At 55.8% G+C, this 21,432-nt stretch overlaps 1 protein-coding gene across 1 annotated transcript in view; it reads left to right on the forward strand.

Moving 5' to 3' along the window:
* Positions 1-21,432, forward strand: part of IGFN1 (immunoglobulin like and fibronectin type III domain containing 1) — a 30,964-nt gene that overhangs the window by 108 nt on the left and 9,424 nt on the right. The window contains exons 2-16 of the mRNA XM_049635056.1: positions 2,258-2,380; positions 3,691-3,830; positions 4,745-4,844; positions 6,470-6,514; positions 6,779-6,824; positions 7,413-7,587; positions 8,698-8,811; positions 10,328-10,496; positions 11,684-11,956; positions 12,696-17,666; positions 18,179-18,303; positions 18,428-18,569; positions 18,918-19,220; positions 19,738-20,037; positions 20,513-20,686. Of these exons, the coding sequence (XP_049491013.1) occupies positions 2,258-2,380; positions 3,691-3,830; positions 4,745-4,844; positions 6,470-6,514; positions 6,779-6,824; positions 7,413-7,587; positions 8,698-8,811; positions 10,328-10,496; positions 11,684-11,956; positions 12,696-17,666; positions 18,179-18,303; positions 18,428-18,569; positions 18,918-19,220; positions 19,738-20,037; positions 20,513-20,686 (7,200 nt within the window). The remainder of the gene's footprint in view (positions 1-2,257; positions 2,381-3,690; positions 3,831-4,744; positions 4,845-6,469; positions 6,515-6,778; positions 6,825-7,412; positions 7,588-8,697; positions 8,812-10,327; positions 10,497-11,683; positions 11,957-12,695; positions 17,667-18,178; positions 18,304-18,427; positions 18,570-18,917; positions 19,221-19,737; positions 20,038-20,512; positions 20,687-21,432) is intronic.

A 21,432-nucleotide genomic window follows, 5' to 3' on the forward strand; every position in this document is an offset into this window, starting at 1 on the left:
ATGACACGGCTGCTCTTTGGTGCTGAGAAAAATTGGGATTTCTTCTCAAAAGGGCAAAGAGAATTCATGGGAAGAGAATTCATTTCCTTCCTCCTCCCCTCTGATTGAGACCATACCCCTCTAGTCTCCAACCAAGCAGATCTCTTGCCCGTTTATCACTAACCTTGTCCCAAATCTGGCTTCCTGGAGAGAATGGGGGTGCAGAAGGCAAGGTGGCCGAATCTCGGACCCTTAAGTTCCTGTAGGGGTTCTGATTCTCCCTTCTCAGCTGGGACCTGAAGGCAGGAGGCCAGAGGGAGAGAAGCGGTTAGCATTACACTTCATGTGTGACAAACAGCGGAGTAAGGGACTGAGAGCTGGTGGTGAGAGTGATGGGGGCGGGGGGTGATGAAAATGAAGATGACAACGAAGGTGTCCCTGTTGAACGCTGACTACTCCAGGGTGGGGGTCGTAGACAGGTGCCAGGGCATGGGACTGGGGAACGGGTGGGACACAGGCCCCTGCAGCTCCCACCACACATGATCGGCTGCGTCCTCCTCCATTGGCGGCTGCTCTCCATCATCCCTCGCCCTCCCTCATGACTCCCTGCTGCGCAGCGGCTGTGGCCCTGTGACCGCTCCAGAACGCAGTTGGCGCGCCATGGCATTCCAGCGCGCTGGGGGGCAGCCGCTGGGCTGTAGAGGGGACACCTTGAGGCCAGAAGTGGACAGTTGTGAAATGGAAGTGTCAGTTGGAGGGAAGAATTTGCTCTGTCATGTGTGATTCTATCCTGAACACAAGGCTCTTTGGGAAGGGAACGGCATCTTCAAAATGGAACCCCTTGGCCACGGGCCAAGTGCACCAGGGGTGGAACTGCTGGAGAATTCTTTCAAGACATCCCCCCCCCCCCCACTGCCCTTCAATTCATGGCTCTCATCAAGGCTCTCATCCCAGCCCAGGACCAAGCCCCCTCTCTCTCCTGGGTGGCACTCCCCATCAGCCATAATGGAAGGGGGCGATTGTGAAGAAATCAGGGGGAGATAGTGGTAATGGTGGTTGCGAAAGGCTGGAGAACATTTTGGTCACCTGACACTATAACTCACTGGCTTCAGAGGGGGGCCAGATGGATTTATGAGGATCCTGTCAGCCTGGGTCAAAAAGAGCTGAAGAACAGACAACTAAGGGATTCCCCCCTGCAGATCTGGTCATCAGTAGGATTCCAGATTGGTTGAGGGTGGGAGGCAGAAGTCTGCTGGGTCTTGCTAGAAAATCTCAGAGTTAGGGGAGGAGTCAGGAGTCCCAGAGAATATCCCTGGAAAACTGACATTCCAAAATCAAGAGGGGGCCGTCCACTAAATAGCTAAAGGAATCCCAAACGCCAGGAATTTGTTTTCCCTGAGCTTCGGGCAGGTTATGTCTCACCGTCTGAGTGGCCATCAGGCCTGGGGACGCACTCAAAGGCCAAGCCACCAGCTCAGGCTGTTACAAGCTCACCAGTTACAGGCTCAGCCCTGTGGTCTCCATTACCTGGGAAAGGTACAACCAAGCACCAACCTGCCCTCTCCCTGTCTCTGGGCAGGGAATTGCAGGACACAAATCGGTGCCATTAGGTGGGGTTAGAGAAGCTCTCAGGGACAACAACTCTACCCAGCTCCCATGCCAGACAGCGACTGATGCCCCGATGGTGTGGGAGAGATGGGGTAAGACCAGCCTGCACCTCTCATAAACAATTCTGTCTTCTGTTCTCAGGAGATCAGCTGCCACCCTCGGTAACCAAAGAGGCACCCAAACTATGGCAGGTGAGAGAAAAGCTGACCTCCCCTCCCCTGCCCTGCCCCTCATCTGGGCTTCTCACTGGGTGGAGAGGAGGGAAGGATAGGGCTCAGAGGTCTTTGGGACTTCACCTGTCTCTTGGCTCTTTTTAGTCTCGGCTTTGGGTTTTAACTTGTTTTCCTGAATAAAGCCCCCCATGGGGAACCCCTTCGCATTCTCCCTTCTCCAACTTTACCCCCATGACGCTCCCAGGGTCTTCCCTGGGTGCTCCCTGCCCGCTTCCCGGGGGCTCCATTCACACTGCTGGAGGACTGTCAGATTCCACTAGAAAATTCAAACGCCCTGCTCACAGGCAGGAGCTCTGGGAGATAGTCCTGCCCCCTGGTAGGATAGTGAGGAGGGGTTCATGGTCCTTGGGTGCCTGGGTCGGTGCTCCATTGTGTCGAAGGGCCACCCACGAGGAAGAGTAGGAAGGGCTCATCTCCCTTTCCCCCACCTTTCCCAGGGAAGCCCCTCAAGAAATCCCGCCTTCATGGGGTGAGCATCCGGCAGCTGGTGGAGGAGATCCCCGAAGGCTTCAGCACCCCAGACTTCCAGCAGAAGCCCGTCCCCATGGCGCTGCAGGAAGGTGAGACCTGGGAGGGGAGCTGCTGAGGGTGTGTGCAGTGGAGGGGGCTTGGGCGCTGTCCTTCCCAGCCTGCTTCCCAGCCCCCAAGTCCAGCACCAGGCCACGCCGTGTTTCCTTATACTTGTGCGGTGCCTGCCTGCCTGGGTCCCCCGAAGGGCAAGGGACCTGGGGAGCTGAACGAAGAAAGGGAGTGAAGACATACTACGGTATGCTGAAACAAGAAATATTTGGGAATAAGATTGGGGGATGCTAACCATGGAGCGGGAACGGTGGTGGTGTTTCTTAGCGCCCTCCCCTCTCCCTGCCTCCGAGCAGCCACTGTAGACACTATAAAAAGGAGTTAAGGGGCTCCTGGGTGGTTCAGTTGGTTAGCGCCCGGCTCTTGACTTCAGCTCAGGTTGTGATATGGTGGTGAAATCAAGCCCTGCGTTGGGCTCTGAGCCAAGCACAGAGCCTGCTTGGGATTCTCTCTCTCCCTCTCTCCTGCCCGTCTCCCGCTTGCACTCTCTCTCTTAATAAAATAAAATAAAATAAAATAAAATAAAATAAAATAAGTTAATTTGAGCCATGTGAGAAAAGTGCCCAGGAAAGTGATGGCAGCAAAGGCTTTAGGGGGAAGGGATGAGAATTGGTGTTCTTCTCCCAACACAGCTTCCTGCAATACCTTGAGTTTACAACATTCCGGTATAAGAAAAAGAATGGCACTTTATTTTTCTAAATCTGACTTTAAGTCACCACTCAACAAAGTCATGAGAAATTGTCTTTCATCACTGGGGAGGGCCCTTGGATCTTCACTCCTCACTGATCTCTACTGAGATGTTCCTGGCAGGAGCCCAAGGCATTCCTTGAGGGTACGCAGTGCCCAGCCTTCCAGGCCAAACATGGAGCTCGGGCGCTTTTCTGAGGCTGGAACCCTGTGTCTCGGGACCATCCCACCTCGAGAGTGGACATGGAACCTACAAAAGACTCATCCCCTTCCCAGTCTTGGGAGAATCCTTCAGACTCCTTTCCTTACCCACTTGCAAAGAAATACCCCCTTCCACCCCAAGCCTGCTTGCTTCCCCTTCCACATGGACAGTCTAGCCACACTCTGTGATACAGAAGCCAAGCAGGCATTGTCTGGAAATTCCTGCTCTCCGCCTGGCATCATAAGAGCCTTGGAGTCAAGGGCACCAAGGCCTGACACCCTTTTTGGATTGGGCAGTTGAAATGCCTAAAGCAGTGAAAGTAACATAAATGAAAATCTCAATAAAGTACACTGTCACCCCTCCCCTAACCTGCCAATCTTTTGACCACTTTTCCTGCCCCAGGGAAAAATGCCATCTTTCGGGCCGTGGTCTGTGGGGAGCCCAGACCCAAAGTGCATTGGCAGTGCACCAAAGGTAACCTCAGTAACTCCAGCAAGTACGAGATCTCCTCTGCCCCTGGCAGCAAGGAGCACGTGCTACAGGTAAGATCTGAGTTCTCCCCCTGACCCAGGTCTACTCATTTCTTCCTGTCCCCTCGAAGGTCTCCCTGGTGGCCTCCAATCCCCAGAGGAGTAGGAGATGGTCCCAGTTGGGAATGAGTCCAATCAGCTCCATCCTGTGGCTCCAGGTCGCCTGAGCCAGATGTGGATCTGGCTGCCTTGTGGGTACCTCTGCTGATACCCTGGCAGGTGGCGGAGGCTGGAGCTTAAGAATTCCAGCTCTGGAGTGTGACAGCCTGGCTTCCGATCCCAGGCCCACCACCTTGGCCTTGGAAAGTTACTTACTTCTCTGTTTCTGTACCTCTGTTTCCTCTCCTGTAACATGGGGGTGATATACTTCACGGTGTTGTTATGAATACAAAAGGTTGATGTAAAGTGTCTATTCAGTCCTGGCCTCCAGGGAGCGCTCTGTCAATGCCGGCCAATATGGGTAATAATTACAGCTACCAGTCATGGAACACCTACTATGCGCTGGGCCTTGGGCTACACATTTGACATAGATTATATAACTCAATCCTGACCATTCACTACTTTTTGAGATGTTATCCTCACCTTCTAAGAAACAAAGGTTCAAAGGGGTGAAGTAATATACCCAAGGTGCCGTAGCCCATAACATATGACAGAGATGATATTCAGTCCCAGATCCATCCGATCCAAAAAAAACCACGCGAGCTTTTTCTGCTATGCCACGTTGCCTCTGATGGCAGAGAGCTGGTACATCTGCTCTCTGTCATGATCCAGCTCTTTGTTTTGGGGTCTGACTTTCTTGATGAAGGCTGGGGGCTCCGCAAGGAAAGGGCTGTGTCTGGTTCACCTTTATACACCTATAGCCATGTCCAGTAAGTGGAGGAAAGGGAGGTGCTAGCCCCGTTCCCCTGGCCTTGGCCTCTCTGCAGATCAACAAGCTGACGGGTGAGGACACTGACGTGTACCGGTGCACAGCAGTGAACATGTACGGAGAAGCCACGTGCTCCACTAGGCTCATGGTCATCGAAGGTGGGCCCGTCCCCCTCCCCCTCTTCCTGTCTCATCAGTGCTTGGATGTTGGCCCTGCTTTTCCCCTCAGAGACCTCAGAGGCTGTGCAGCTGGTGGGGTAAAAGGAGAGAGGGACACCAAGGCTGCTGCCCCATCTGGTGCCAGAGCCCTTGGCTTTACCCACTTCTGCGCTAACTCTGCATCTGGTTTAAAAGGCGCACACTTGGGGCGCCTGGGTGGCGCAGTCGGTTAAGCGTCCGACTTCAGCCAGGTCACGATCTCACGGTCCGTGAGTTCGAGCCCCGCGTCAGGCTCTGGGCTGATGGCTTGGAGCCTGGAGCCTGTTTCCGATTCTGTGTCTCCCTCTCTCTCTGCCCCTCCCCCGTTCATGCTCTGTCTCTCTCTGTCCCAAAAATAAATTAAAAACGTTGGAAAAAAAAAAAATTAAAAGGCGCACACTCAGCAGATGCCCCACGGCAGAGGCTCTGGATGATATTCTCTTAAACCCTTGGAATGAGGGCAGGAGCTGGAGGTTGGTGTCTGGTCCTGAACCTTCTGCTCACTCCTTCAATGGGCTTCATTTTCTTCTCTGGGCCTCAGTTCTCCACTGTACAAAGGATCCTTTGTACAGGCTTATGTCAGAGGTGACAGTCAGATATGTGGGGTCGGTTTGCTTGCTTTGGCTTGCACAGTGTTTCCAAATTTTAAGTTACTTGTCCACGGGTAATAACGGGAAGGTACATGTCTCTTGAGAAAGCAGATATAGTCTTTCAATTGGCTATACTGTATACAAGTAACAGAAAACCCTACTACGAATAGCCCAAGAAATAGACACTTGAGCATGTCACATGATAAGAAGTCCTGAGGTCAGAGTCCAGGGATCAAACCACAGCTCAGGGCTGTCACGGGACAGCCGGACTCTTCCTGTCTCACTGCTCTGCTACCCGAAGAGGCTGGTTTATCTCCTCAGAGTCATAAGACAACTGCTGCAGACCCACACTGAATCCACAGACAGAGGCACCGGGTACATCTGGCCCTCTTATCAAGAAAGCCAAAGCATTCTCAGAAGGTCCTTGGAGACTTCTGTTTATATCTCATTGGCCAGAACCGTGTCACTCACACGGCCACTCCTAGTTGCAAGGGAAGCCAGTATTTAGCTTTTCCGGCCTCCTTCCTACTAGTGGGAGTGGATAGGTGATGAGGACGAGGATTGGGAATGGCTGCAGGGTCAGCCAAACGGCAGTGTCTGACTTCTTTGGCAACACTGGCCTATACCCCGAAACGGCAGCTCCCAGGTGCCGGAAGAGCCCCTCCAGAGACAGTTCAGTGTGCCGTCACCCACGGTCACCTCACTCACTTCTGCCACCTCCCTGTCCCTGCAGCCATGTCAGTGGGCCTCCCCTGCATGCGATGATAATCAGGTGAGTTCCACCTCCATCATGCTAAGGCTCTGGGGTGCCAAAGCTTATGACAGACAGACCATCCGCCCTATTGAGCCCTCTTGCTGAGCCCTTGCTGTGACTTGGAGGTCAGTGGAGAGGGCAGGGCCCTGGCACTCAGCTGGCTCTCAGGAAGACCACCAATGTGTCTTGTTTCTCTCCCCATCTGTCCACATTAACTCCCTCCTCTCCTCCTGATGGTCCAGTTGGCTTTCGGAAGAATCGGAAGAGGCACAAGGAACCCCAGGAGGGTAGGTGGAAGGGTGGCCAGAAATCTCCTTGGGATTGGGGGAATGGGCTACTCCTTGTCTGGTGCTCCCTACCTGGCCAAACCCTTACCTTATGGAGCATAACCAGTCCCCAGGAGAGCCTGTTCAAAAGCTTGGCTGTCACCCATGGACCACAGGTCCTCAGACTGCCCACCCCACCCTACCCCCATCGCTACGGAATAGCCCCGTGTTAGCCCCTGGGCATCCCATCCTGGGCTTGGGGCCTCATTCCTGCTCCTTTTCTAGACCTCAGGAAGGAGTTGATGGACTACCGAAATCTCCTGAAAAAGAGGTGGGTCTGGGCCCGTCCAGGGGCAGGGGTGAAGGCTCCCTGCTACTTCCATGGGCAAGCCAGGCTCAGCTCTCCACTCCACCGGCTAAGAAGCTAGACTGCAGGTGGCCAATGAGAGGAGGTGGAGGACTGACCTGGGAGCTCCGCCGCCTTTAAGCTCTATGTCCTTAATCATCTCTCCTGTCTGGGTCCTGATTTACTCCTTTGTAAAATGGGATGCTCCGCTAGAACAATGATATTTTTAAAGAAGTGTTAAAGTAACAGAATAATCTGCACTCTCCCCCTTTCCCCCGCCCTGCGCATCTTTCTCAGAAATACACACAAAAAAAGTTGTTAGGAGTGGTGTTTCTCCTGCGAGCAAGTTTGCACTGTGGGGAGAAGGCGGACGCACCCATCTCTGGGTCCGTCGTGTCCTGACAGTGGTCAGTCCCAGAGCCCAGCTTCCCTGTCCCTTTCTTCCAGGGCAGAGAGGGCAGCTCCCCACGGGCCCCTCGCGGGGGCGGGGGGGGGGCGGCAGGCCCGGGAGACCAGCTCCTGGGGCTCCCCCAGGGCTCCTCTGGCCTCTGACCCGCCCACCCTGCTCCCCAGGGCCCCGCCTCCCACCAAGAAAAAGCCGGACCTGGAGCAGGTGTGGCAGCTGCTGATGACGGCCGACCGCAAGGACTACGAGCGGATCTGCCTGAAGTACGGCATCGTGGACTACCGCGGCATGCTGCGCAAGCTGCGGGAGATGCGCAAGGAACACGAGGACAAGATGGCCCAGGTACCCTCTCCTGGGCCGCAGCCCGGTGCCTCGCGGGCGCCCCCTCCTGGAGCTGGGCTTGGTGGAGGACCCGCCCTCGTCCGCACCGTCCCCGCCCAACCCCGGTGTCGGGCCAAAGACCCAGGCCTCAAAGTCCACGACTTGGCTTTAAAATCTGGCTCTGATACTTACTAAAATCTGGGGCTTTGGGAAAGTTAGGGCCTCCGTGTCTTGGTTTCCTTATTTGTAAAATGGGTGTTCTAGACATACCTGCCTCTTAGGCTTAGTGAGAGGATGAACGAGGGAAGGTCCTTAAGGCACCCAGCCCGGTGCTGCAAGGGCTTCCGGTCAGCTGTCAGCCTCCCCAGACCTTGGATACCTGTCTTATTTCTTTTTTTTTTTTTTTTATTTTTTTTTCAACGTTTTTTATTTATTTTTGGGACAGAGAGAGACAGAGCATGAACGGGGGAGGGGCAGAGAGAGAGGGAGACACAGAATCGGAAACAGGCTCCAGGCTCCGAGCCATCAGCCCAGAGCCTGACGCGGGGCTCGAACTCACAGACCGCGAGATCGTGACCTGGCTGAAGTCGGACGCTCAACCGACTGCGCCACCCAGGCGCCCCCCTGTCTTATTTCTAAAAGCTTCCAGTGGAGGGAATTCCACAGTGTCCTATAAACTGCAGGAACTTCTGCCCTGGATTTAACCTAACTATAGCATCAGTCTGATTTTGTCTTCTGGAAATGCAAAACAACTAGTTTCCATCATCCTGAAAATAGTATTTTATCATTTTTGAAGGTGGTTCATCAAACATCCTGGGACTCAGTTTCTGTCCTCCAAGCTTTCTCACTGACCTTATCACAGGGCTTTGCACACAGTGGGAGCTCAACTAAATTTTTATTGGACGGAATAACAGATGAACAGAAAAGCCCCCCCAGGTTCTCAGAGCACTTGGACACCTGGGGTCCTTTCTCGCTTTCCTTGCTGACCTGATGGCCTTGGAAAATTTCTTCCCACCTGTAAAATGGGCAAATGCATGCTCCAGTGGGGCCCTGGGGGGCTGGGGTCTGCGGGTTTGGAGTGCCCTGATTAGAGAGCTCAGACAGCTCCCCCGGCGGGTTTGTCTTCCCTAGTATGTCAACACCATCTCCAACCTGAGACACATCAAGGTCAGCAAGGAGGGGGTCGCAACGTTTGACCTGGAGCTGGACCTCAAGTATTCTGGGAGCAAGATTTACCTGTATAAGGTGAGGCCGAAGGAGCCATTGAAGGGGGAGGGATCTGGCAAGGATGCTGCAGGTCCTGGACGGGGAGGAAATAGGGGCCCACGGGTTCTCCTCTGGGAGCAATTCAGGTCCACAGATGGTGAGTCCTGCATCGTATGGAATTCCTGGTTCGGGTGAGGTCAAACTTCGCTGTGGACAGTTCGCAGAGTGCTCTTACCTCTCGTTACGCAGCCAGGTTCTCCAGCCAGGGCACGGGGACAGGCGGAGGCGGGGGTTAAAACAGGATTCTGAGAAGTCCCCCATCCAATTCTGCACCCCCATCCATCTAGCTCTCTCTCCAGAGATCTGACACATCCTTGCATGGGCTCCAATAGTAACCGCCTGTCAACAAAGTGGGAACTGGGGCAGAGGTGTGTGTTGGGGGAGGAAACAGAGCACAGCAATTCTAGTTCTATGGTCAGACTCATCCTGGCTCCACCACTTACTGGCTGTGGGACCCCGGGCAAGATGCTTACCGTCCCTGTGCCTCGGGGTCCTCACATGTAAAGTGAGGGTCATGTAGGACCTATCTCATGGCACGATTAAAAGATGAATGAGATTATATATGATTTACCCCTTCTCTTAGCTCTGTTCTCCTCCTGCCCCCTCCCCCCTCCCCTGGGCTCGCCTTGGTGTCCCTGCTCCAACTGGTCCTGCTGCCTGTCACGTCCATGGTCTTCCCCGCAGCTGGGCTTCCCCTGGCCACCTTGTGTGACATTGCTGTGCCCCCCCAACCCCATCCTGCCTTCCTGAATCTGTACCCTCCTCTCTCTTTTCTTTTTTTCCCTAGTTCTATCTCTTTCTAATATACGTTATATTGCCTGCTTATGATATTGGTTGTTTGTCTGTGTCCCTCGTAGAATTTTAGCTCCCTGGGGGCAGGAATCTTTGTTGTATTCACTGATGCGCCCCAAGTACCTAAAACAGTGCCTGGCACACAGTAGACAACCGAAGATGAGCTATTATTAGTATCTGGCACATAGCAAATCTATCCAGGCTTTAGCTAAAGTGGGCATGGGTATAGAGTACTAGGTTTTGTAGAGCCCTGAGGGTATCTGATAGAACTCTCTCGCGCCCCTCTGGGAATGAATGTGCTGCATCCGCCCCCCCCCCCCCCCGCCCCGGGCTCCTGGTGGTGCCTCCCTGCCCCCTGCTAACCCCCTCAGGCTGCTTGGTAGTTGCTCTACTCAATCTCAGCTGAGATCTCCCACTCTCAGGTGCCTCTTGGGTAACACTTACAGATTATTTACTCCATGGTGAGAGTCAAGGACACTCCTAGGACATTTATTCCCCTTCACCTTGCATTCCCTGTTCTCAAGGCCTCTGAGCCCTGCTCTCCACCCCCTGCCCCTGTCCCCCTCCCATCCCCCGTGTGGTTCCAACAATATGTTGTCTGGTGCCTGGGCCAGTGGGAGAAAGCTGTCAGAGTGGGGTTGGGGCAGGAGGTCCTGGGGACCCGCTGAGGCCCTGAACCCTCCTCTTCCTTTCTCTGCCTCAGGATGGTGAGATGATCCCCTACGGCTTCGACAACCATTTCAAGCACTGTCTGCGGCAGCTGGGGAAACGCTACCACTTCCAGATCCGGGACCTGCATCCTGAGGATGCTGGTATTTACCAGGTCAAGGTGGAGGATGTGGAAGTCTTCTCCACGGAACTGGATGCTGGCGGTGGGTGCTCTTCCCCTCAGAAGTTCGAATGGGGGAGATCCGTAAGGAGGGGGGCTCATGCCATGGTTGGGGGGAAGAGAAATGTGATGTGCCCCCTACCCCTGCCTTGCAAAGACTGTTCAGAAGAGGAAGATACACCCAGATGTTAAATTGAAGTGATCTCTGCTTTCCAAAAGTCTTGGTCCAAGGTCTATGTTCTCTTGGTGCTGAGTTCCAGCCACAGACATACAACATCCATGCCATACCCCTGCTCACAGACCTTCTGCAGCAACCAATTATTTCCAGATTAGGTCCAAATTAATACCACTCCTCCTCATCACTCCTTTCTGATGCAGACTCTCACTTCCCAGACCCCCCCAGCAAGAAGCTCGACCCAAGTTAGGCACACTTGTGCCCCGTACAGACCTCTTCCTTCCCTGCCTCTAGTGCCTACACCTCACCTGGGAACTGTCCCTTCCTCCCTCATCAAACTCTGCCCCATCCCACAAGTAGCTGTGTATGCAATCTCCACCATCACCACCCCCGCCCCCCTCCACCGAAGCACTTGACAGCTCCAGAGGCTTCCTGGGAGGAGGAGAGACTGGAGAAGAAAGCTTTGGGCAGATAGAGTGTAAAGAACATGGTTCTAAATCAAGGTTGAGAAAAAAGAGGGCATGAGATCTCTGGTATGCCTGGGCATACGCCTGGTATAGGGGAGAGGCACAGGGGCTTTGGAATCAGCCAGACCTGGGTGTGAATTCTGACCGGGTTGCCTCTTGGTTGGGTAAAACTGGGGCAAATCGTTGAACTTCTGAAGCTTCTGTTTCCTTTCCTATAAAAAGGAAATAATAATACCTACCTTGGAAATGGTCACAAGAATTCATAAGATAACATATATAAAGCACCGGCAGTCAGCATATAGGTTTTCTTCACGTACCCATCTTACCCCGAGATACAATTTCTGGATTTAGGATTATAGAATTCCAGAGCTGAAAACAGTCTTACTATTCATAACCTAATTATAATCCCTCATTTTATAGGGGGGGGGGACTGTCACCTGGGGTAAGGAGGTGACCTGCCCAAGATGACACAAGGGGTTTGTGGCTGAGCTGGTCTGAACCTGGGCTTCTGACCAAGCAGCCCCACCGTGTCAGGTCACACTGCGTCATGTTGCCAAGCTGACACCCCCATTCCTACCTCCCGGACAGCCATCCCCGCCAAAGTGGTGGTCCCGCTGGCCGAGGCCCACTGTGAAGAGCAGGGTGATGCCGTCTTCGAGTGTGTTCTCTCCAATCCCTGCCCCAATGCCACCTGGAATTTCCGGCACCGGCCACTCCAACTCAGCAACAAATATGAAGTGTCTGTGTCTCCTGATGGGCTGACCCACCGTCTGGTGGTAAGGGGGGCCCATTTCTCAGACATGGGCCTCTACTCGCTAGGCACTGGGTTCCACAGCTCTAGCGCCTGGCTGGTGGTTGAAGGTGAGTGGTTCACACCTCTGTCTTTCCCTGCCTCTACCAAGGCAAGCCTCAGGGCCAAGGAGGGCATGGAGAAGGTCAGGAGTAGGGGCTCCCTTTGGTCAGTCATTTGCTTTTGAGGATTCCTTCCCTGTCAGAGAATGAGGAAGGCTCCCGAGATCTATTCCTGAGCTGTTGTGATATAGGCCCTTCACTGCCAGCCGGGTCGACCTCAGCTATATCTCCTCCACGAGGCCTCTGGAATTACTCTGGGGGTGCAGATCCAAGATGGCCTGAGGGTCCTGGCCAGCGCTTGGCCCAAGTTCAGTATGGGTGAGAAGTCCCTGGGTTAGGCCAAAGAACACCCTTAAATCTCCCTAGGGATGTGGGCTCGAGGTGATCTCAGGAAACTAAACTGGGCATTTGTAAGGCAGATGGTAGGGCAAATAGATCTTTTAAAAACCATGCAACTGCTCGTGGCAGTTTGATAAGGAGATGAGTTTGGGGTTATGTGTTTTCTCCAAAAATCCTCATGAAGCACATGGCAACAGCGGGATGGTCTGTGGCTTGAGGGCTGGGGGAGGTGGTGATAGGATTCATCTATCAGTGAGCTGGCACACCCTGGCTTCTGAGATGGTCAGGTTTTTCTCTACTAGGGAACCTGAAGGTCAGTCAAAGCAGTTGGGGTCAGACAGGTGCCTTGGCCTGATGTAACGGGTCTTTTCTTTTGTCTCTCTGTGGGGCCATTGACCTCTCACCAAAGCTGGGAAGGATAAAGGCCTTATGACCACAAGTGATGACCACCAGCTGAAAGCAAAAGGAGCCCAGACTTCAGAAGCAGAAGATTCCAGGAGCATCGGTGGCAAGGGAGGGAAACCCAGAGAACAGGGCCCCCTGGAGGGCTCCCTTAATGGGGCCAGGCCTGCTTCTGAGCTACAGCTCACAGCTGGCTCGGAGACAGGTGGCCTTGGTGGGCATGGCTATTCCTTGATGGAGGGTGATGGGGCAGCTGGCTCAGCCTGGGGCCCTGGACGGGCAAGAAAGGGCTTTCTGGAAGCAGAGGGATACACAGTCACTCCCCCTGGGGAAAATCAGCTGCACAGGGAGGGAGGCTGGGACAGAAGCCTTCCAGGGAGCCCCTATCCACAGGGAGAAGGCCTGGAATCAGGTTTGGGCCTCATGGAAGGTCAACAGCAAGATCACGGCAGGGACAGTGATGGGCACAGATGTGGTAGGACAGCAGGAGGCTGGGAGGCTGAGTCCAGGCACTCTCAGGTTGGAGGCCTGGGAAGTGGTGGGGAAGGAAAGGAATACAGAGAAGATCATCAGAGTCCCCTGGACAGGCATAGCCAGGAACAACTCTGCAGTGCTCATCTGGGACCTGGGAGAGGAAAGACAGCTCTGAGGGGATCCCAGTCTGGTCCTGTGGGCTCTTGGTCAGAAGAGGAAATGATGGAGATTTTGCAGGAGGGAAGCCTGGGTGAGGTGGAGGGAGGGGGTGATCGGAGCAGGGAAAGGCAGAAAGGAGCAACAAGGGCAGTGTGGGGTAGTGGGACTGACCTGGGGGAAGCCAGAGACAGTCATAGGGCAGGTGGTCCTGGGGCCCAGGAGTACTCTGGAGAGAGAGCTTCTAGCTCCAAGGCAGGCATAGGCCCTGAGTCCTGGGGCTCTCAGGGAGGTAGAGATGCTCATAATGGGGAAGCAAGGGGTTTCTGGGGGCCAGAGGAATCTCTAGGAAAGAACTTCCAGGAATCATCAATATCTGGTAGCAGAAAATTCCTCCTGGGACGAGAGGGGCCTGAGGACAAAACTGAAGGTTCACTACAGGCAGATGATCGTGGCCCAGGGAAGTCTGTGGGTGGGGGAAAGGGCTACAAAACTAGCCCTGGGGGCCCAGGAGGTCCTGGGAGCTGGGAAAAGGGCCTACAGGGACTCCGGGGAAGGGAGGGCCAGGAGACAGCAGGGGGCTTGGGTGAGGCAGGGCATGACTCCGGAAGCCTCCAGTATTCACAAAGCTGGACAGCAGGGCAGTGGGGAGCAGAGGGTAGTGGCAGAATAGAGTCTGAGAGCACAGGTCCTTGGGATGACACAGGGTCCAGCCTCAGCAAAACTGGGGCTCACCATGGGCCTGGAATGTTGGGGTCTAGTGTAGGGGATGGTGGTGTGGGTGGTGCCCAAGGGGCTGGACTGATGAGATCTGGTCAGGGGGTGGATACCAGGAGCCACAGGCTAATTGGGTCTCCAAGCCTGGGTGCTCAGGGGTCTGGGAGGACACTAGGAGACCCTGATGGGTTAAGAGGTCCAGGGACAACAGGTTCTGAACCAGACTTCTGGAATGGGTCAGGGGCCTCCAGAGGACAAAGACCCAGAGGTGAGACAGGCTATGAGGATGGCTTAGGAGGTGCAAGGAGAATAGGATCTAGGTATGGTGGTGGCTTAGGGTATGCCAGGGAACTAGGTCTTGAAAATGCGGCTGGTTATAGTGATGGCTCAGCGACGTCAGGAGAAATGGGATCTGGTCATGGCACTGGTTGTAGAGTTGCCTCTGGGACACCCGGGGGAACAGAGTCTGAGGAAGGGGGTGGTTATATGCATGGCTCAGGGGTACCTGGGGAAATGTGGTCTGGAAACAAAGATGGTTCTGGTCCTGCAATAAGGGGGTCTGGGAAACTTGCTAGTCTCAAGAGTGGCTCAGGTAGCCCTGAAAGAGGGCCCATGGATGAAGCCAGGATACATCCAGAGGCCAGGGATGCATCCAGAGGCCAAGGGGATACTGGCCCTAGGGGAAGGCATCATTCTCATGGTGGCCTAGGGAGTCCTGGGACAGTGGGGTCTGTAGGTAGAGGTGGCCACGGGGCCTCTACAACAGTGGAGACTGTTGGGGAGGGACATGCGGAAGCAGAACCAGGGGTCTCTGGAAGAATAAGACCCTGGGGTCAGACTGGAGACTATGGGGACTTCAGAGCCTCGGGGTCTCTGGGGGCCTTTGGAGAAGGAGGCCATGAAGATGGCTCTGGGGGAGCAGGAGCCATGGAGCCAGGGTATCTGAAAGCAGGAGGCAAAGTGAATGATGGGGATAGGACCAGGGACCTTGGTGCTAGGGCCTCTGGAGCTGGAGCTGGTCATTGGGATGATACCAGGTTCCCTGAGGCACTAGCTCCTCATGCTGGGGCCAGTTCCAAGAGCCAGGGGGATTATGGCTCTGGTGATGTGCCGGGTTATGGGGGTGGATCAGGAATTCGAGAGCCTCAGCAAATTGGAAGGAGAACAGCTTATGGAGAAAGGTCAGGGGGTCTTGGGCCTGGGGGGATCGGGCCAGGGGGTGAGGCAGGTTATAAGGATAGTATTGGGCCCTCTGGGGGAATAGGGCTTATAGACGAGGTGGGCTATAGGAAAGATCTGGGAGCTCCTGAGGGAATGGGTTCAGTGGGTAAGGCAGATCATAAGGATGGTTTGGAGGGTTCTGGGAGAATTGGGTCAGGGGGTGAGATAGGTTATAGGGATGGTCTGGGGGGTTCTGGGAAAATGGGGTCAGGGGGTGAGGCAGGTTATGGGGAAGGCTTCAGGGGTCCTGGGAGAATGAGGATGGGGGGTGAGGCAGGTTATAAGGATGGTTTGGGGAGTTCTGGGAGAATGGGGTCACAGGGTGAAACAGGTTATGGGGATGGCTTGGAGGGTTCTGGGAGAATGGGGTCAGGGGGTAAGGCAGGCTATGGGGATGGCTTGGGGGGTTCTGGGAGAATGGGGTCAGGGGGTGAGGCAGGCTATGGGGATGGCTTGGGGGGTTCTGGGAGAATGGGGTCAGGAGATGAGCCCGGTTATAAGGATGGTTTGGGGGTTTCTGGGAGAATCAAATCAGGGGGTGAAGCAGATTATAGGGATGGTCTGGGGGGTTCTGGGAGAATCGGGTTAGGGGATGAGGCAGGTTATAAGGATGGTTTGGGAAGTTCTGGCAGAATCTGGTCAGGGGGTGAAGCAGGCTATAGGGGTGATTTGGGGGGTACTGAGGGACTGGGGTCAGGAAATGAGGCAGATTATAGGGGAGGCTCAGGGGTGTCTGAAAAAATGGGGTCAGAAGGTGAGGTGGGCTACAGAGATGGTTCAGGGAGTTTCAGAGTAACAGGCACACAGGCTGGAATGGGGGATGAGGGTGTACCCAGAGACCAAGAAGCCATAGGGCAAGGGTCAAGATACTGGACAGCGTCAGAAGGGGCTGATGGTGGCACAAACTCCAAAGATGGCTCAGAGAGGGGCAGAGGAATGAGGCATTTGAAAGGGGCACATCCAGGACTGGGCTCTAGGACGACGGGGATGCCAGCAACTACAGATGGTGCAGCATGCAGGGACGACCCTTCGGGCGCAGGGGTGTTGGGGATTCAAGGAGGGTCACAGAGTCTTTCAGATGGGCAGGACTCCAGGAAGGGTCTCGGGGGCTCTGGAACCTCAGGGGTCCCTGAGGCGCCGGGGGCTGTCGGCTCTATGGGAAAATCAGGTGTCAGAGAGTGGCAAGATGCTGCTGGAATCCCAGGGTCTCCTGGGGGCAGAGAGCCTCCCAGTAGGGAGGGTGGGTCTGCAGATCAAGCAGGCGGTATGGGGGCTTCTGGGTTTCCTGATGGTCAGGGCGCAATGGAGGGTGAGACCTGGGCAGATGTGGCTGCTCTGGAATGTGGACATGAGCAGGACTTCTGGAAAGCAGGCCCAGGAACATCAGACAGGGGTAGAGCAGCTGGTCTTAGGGGATTTGCACCTCGGGGAGGTGGGGACTCACAGGTGGAAGGCAGAAGGATGGGAGCTGCATGGAGGAGTTCAGTGGGTACAGGCCAGGTTCTGGACAGCAACCGGATGCCTGGGGAAAGGAATAAGTCAGCATCAGGTTCTGCTGATGGACAAGGTGTAAGCCACACTGGGGCCCTAGACAGGGAAGACCAGGGATTTGGCCAAGGTAGCACAGGTGCTGGGAATCAGTCCCCAGGTTCCAGAGCTTCCAGATCTCTGCAGGAGAAAGATCCCACTTTCAGTGGGACCCATGATGGCTCCAGGAGCAGGAAGGGTGCTCCGGGCCAAGAAGGAGCTGGTGGGCGTCAAGGCCCATGGTTCCTGGATAGCAAAGGGTCAGATCCTGGAAGGGGCAGGTCTATTGGCCCAGGGGACTCAGGTGTCCTGGAGGAAGAGAATTCCACTTATAGGGAGAATGGCTTCACCCAAAAACCTGGGGATTTAGGGCCTCAGGGAGCCTGGAATAGCCTAGATGGGCCCTTTGGCAGAAAAGACTCTGTAGACAGATCAGGGGGCATCCAGGGCATGGGCTTTCAGCTAGACAAAGGACATAGAGGAGAAAGAGGGTCCCTGGAGGCTGAGAATGACAAGGCCCAGGGTCCAGGCGCCCAAAAGGAATATGAGGGATGGGGAGCAGAAGAGTGTGGTGGGTCAGACAGAAGGCCTGGCCAGCTCAGAAGCAGGTCCCTGAGACAGTCAGGGGTGGAGGCTGGGACAGCAAAGAGAAGGGGAGCAGAGGAGGGCAGAGGCTTGGGGCAGCCACTGGGAGGAGACAGCAGAGGGAGCGGAGGGGTGACTCTGCACGAAGACTGGAGCCAAGAGCCCCCAAGTCATCTTGGCAGCAGGAGAGGTGGCAAGGACGGCAGGTCAGACATCTATGGCCAGGGGAGGGATGCCACCCCGAGTACCAGATCCAGATCCAAGCCTGGCACTGACGCTTTCTCCAAGGAGGCCCAAGGTAAGTATTTCTCAGGGGAATGGCTCCAGTGGGGTAGAGCCAAGGGCAACTGGAATGACTGGGTCGGTCTCAATTCTGTCTCCAGCCCCAGGAGTTTGTCCCTGCTGGCGCCCCTCCCCCCATTTTTAGGGATCTCTTCCCATCTAGGAAGCAGCCTCTTCTTCCTTGTGCAGGTGGGATCCAGGCTGCGTGGGGCCCAGAGGTCTCTGGGTCTCTGTCTTAACATCCTATGTCCAAAGAACTAGAGCTGTTGAAATGCTCTGTGTGAGCCACTCAGACCTCAGACTTCCCACCCATGTGACTCAAGGGGCCCCTCATCTACCTTGCATCCCAGGTCTCCCATACAAGCCTAGGTCCTGCTGAGAAGAAATGGAAGGTTTGGCTTTGCTGAGCCCAGCTGGCAGGATGTGGTGGCCTCCCAGGGCACAGTGTAGGCCATGGTCTGGGAGGCTGGGCCTTAAGGGGAATCCTTGGGTGGCTAGCCCCCCCAAACTCCCTCTGTGTATCTCCAGGCCCCATGAGCTACTTCTCCAAGAGCCTGGCTGACCTGGAAGTACAGCAGGGAGAGGCCGCTGTCCTCTCCTGTACCCTCACCCGTGACCTGGGCCCCGGTGCCTGGTTTAAAGATGGAGTCAAGGTACTGCCTGCCCCCGTGCTTTTCCAGCCAGTTTGTGGGAGGGGTCTCTGCTTACCCCGGGGGGTGCCTGGAGGAGCTGGGCAGGGGTGGGGATGACAGGCTCTTCTGTGGCCCTTGTTTCCAGCTCAGCGCCCAGGATGGAGTAACTTTTGAGCAAGATGGTCTCGTGCACAGGCTCCTCATTGCCCATGTGCAGGGGCCCCAGGCTGGGAGGTACACCTTTGTAGCCGGCAACCAGCGGAGCGAGGCCACCCTGAGTGTCCATGGTGAGGCTCCGCCCTGCCCTGCTCAGCAGCCCCTTTGCACCAGGTGGTATGCTCCCCCTTTAGACACCTGACTGTGTGCTTGTCTGCAGCCAGTGACGAATCTCATCCTCAGTCTGAGAAGGTGATTTTAAAAAGCCGACCCACACTCTCCCTACCCTCTGTCAGGAAGAGAGGTCTAATCCTAGTCCCTCCTGCAGCAGATGAAGCCCATTCGTCCCCTTGTTAGTCCTCTTGGGGAAGGGTCTTTACTCTCGGCCACATTTCCTTCTCCGGGTCCTTGTGTCCCCACCCCCCAGGTGCGCGGTGCCCAGGCTGCCGTTTGACGCCCTTGCCCCGTTGTGTCTCTAGATCGCCCCGTCATCGCTCCAGATGTGACAGAGAAACTGAGAGAGCCCTTGGTGGTCAAGGCTGGGAAGCCGGTGACAGTGAAGATCCCCTTCCAGAGCCACCTCCCAGTTCAGGCTGCCTGGAAGAAGGATGGAGCTGAGCTGGTGGGCAGCGGCAGCAGCCGGGGGGTCCAGGTGGCCCTGGGGGACGGCTTCACTCGGCTGTGCCTCCCTAGCGCTGGCAGGAAGGACCGTGGCCAGTACAGCGTGACGCTGAGGAGCGAGGGAGGCTCCGTCCAGGCCGAGCTCACCCTGCAAGTTATAGGTGCTAGCCCCAGCCTTCTCCCCAGCCAAGGCCTGAGGGTCCTGGGCTTCTGGAACCTCCCTGCCAGGAGGAGCAGGCCCAGAGTGCGGTCCCCGGGCTCAGATCCTCATTTGCATGCTGTTTAAGATCCAGACCTTCTCCACCTTGTCCTTTCTCCCCCTCTCAGACTGGTCAGGAAGAAGCAGTTTAGATAAATACAGGGCTGGGCTCCCTCTGGTTGTGCTTCTCCGGGAGAATGCGCCCAGCCCCGGGAGCTAACGCACCCGGCCTTGAGTGGTGGCAGCAAGTTAGCGCGGAGCAGGGGCAGCCACGGTGGCACGTTCCACGTCACCCCTGTGGGTCTGTGTGTGTGTGTTGGGGGTGGAGACTGGGGACACCTCCAGGTAATGCCCAAGGCCCTCTGGACATTCTACCCCACTGCAGGCTTATCCGCTGATGAGGGGGGCAGTCTAGCGCCACTCCCCTCCAGCTCCTTTGACCCCCCCTTCTCTTCCTGCTCCTCTCGGTGGGACCCCAGACAAGCCCCAGCCCCCACAAGGTCCCCTGGAGGCACAGGACTGCCAGGGGGCTGGTGTCTGCCTCCACTGGCGGCCCCCCCAGGACGACGGGGGCCGGGCCTTGGAGCACTACGTGGTGGAGAGGCGGCAGGCTGGCAGAAGCACTTGGCTGAAGGTGGGCGAGCCCCCCGCAGGCACCACCACCTTCACCGATACCCACGTGGAGCAGGGCAAGAAATACACCTTCCGAGTGCGGGCTGTGACCTCTGAGGGGCCCGGGGAGGCCCTGGAGTCCACAGAGGTGCTGGTGGCTCCTGAGGGTAAGAGGGCTCTAACACTCCCGGGCTCTCCGCTGTGCCCAGAGAGTAGGCGGGGCTGCCCCAGACACTGAGGGACACCGGGGGTCTTGGGGCCCTTCTAGAGCACTGTGGAGACTCCTTACGTCAGCTTCCTTGGGGATCTGGCGGGCGATCAGGAAGCAAGATTTATGGGGTCTTCTTGCGGCCCTGGCTCTCTGGGAGTAGGGGTGGACAAGCAGAGCCCGTGTTCTCAGGAGCGTGGGTGGGGCAAGCACCATTCCCCAGCAGATGCCCTCCATCTGGAGGGAACTTGAAGCTGAGGGGCCTCAGGGCAGCCTCTAGGCTCCCAGGCCACAGCCAGAACAGTGTCCTAGGGCAGGCTGGCTCAGCCCCCTGACGCTCCCTAGGAAAGAGCAGAGTGTGGCCCCCAGGACCTCACTGTGAGCTGGCACCTTTCCTCAGCCGCTGGGCTGATCTGCACCTTCTCTGCCCCCAGCTCTCCCTGGGCCCCCTTCCACCCCAGCCATCCAGTCGGCCTCCAGCCAGGGCATCACACTGACGTGGACGGCACCTCGGGGCCCCGGCAGTGCCCACATCCTGGGCTACCTGATCGAGAAGCGCAAGAAGGGGAGTAACACCTGGACAGCAGTAAATGCGCAGCCCGTGCCTGGTGAGTGGGCCAGAATGGGCGCTCTGAGTTATCCTGGCCCAAAGCTTCCCTACGTGACCTCCGGGCTCCAGGGTCCTGTGGCACCATCGCACCCGATCCCGTTAGTACAGTGGGTCTCACTTGGGGTAGTCTCGCCCCCTGTGGGCATTTGGCAATTCTCTGGCAATTTGGGGTTGTCATAACTGAAGTGTGGGAAGGTGGGGGGTAGAGGCCAGAGACGCCACTAAACATCCTACGATACACAGGGCCACACCCCTCTCCCCATCCCCACGCCCCCAAAGAACTATTTGGCTACAAATGCCAATAGTGCCAAGGTTAGGAAACCCTGGAGAGGGTTCCAGAAGTCTCAGGATGGGAGCCAGAGATGGAGCTGCTAGCACTAACCCCTTTCCTTCGGGCCTGGACCTCAGGCAATGCGCTCTTTTCTCTAGATCTTACCTTCCTCATCCATAAGATGGGGAGAAGTGTCCCCTATCCCATTAACTTCCCTACGGTTTCCAAGAAACTGCTTTCTGAGATCGGAAAGAACTCAGAAAAGTCCAAGCCAAGTTTGCAGGAGAAAGACCAGGTTCAAGGCGGGTTGTCAGGAGACCAGGTTTCTAGCCAGGGCTGTGCGACTTAGGAGCAGAGGCCTCTCAGGGCCTCAGTTCCCTCATCTCTGGAAAAAGGGTTTGGAACTAAGGGCATTCTTCCAACTTCCCTATTTAGTCATTCTTATTTATAAATATATATATTTATAACAACTC

The sequence above is a fragment of the Panthera uncia genome, chromosome F1, assembly GCF_023721935.1.
Source record: "Panthera uncia isolate 11264 chromosome F1, Puncia_PCG_1.0, whole genome shotgun sequence".
Taxonomy (NCBI): domain Eukaryota; kingdom Metazoa; phylum Chordata; class Mammalia; order Carnivora; family Felidae; genus Panthera; species Panthera uncia.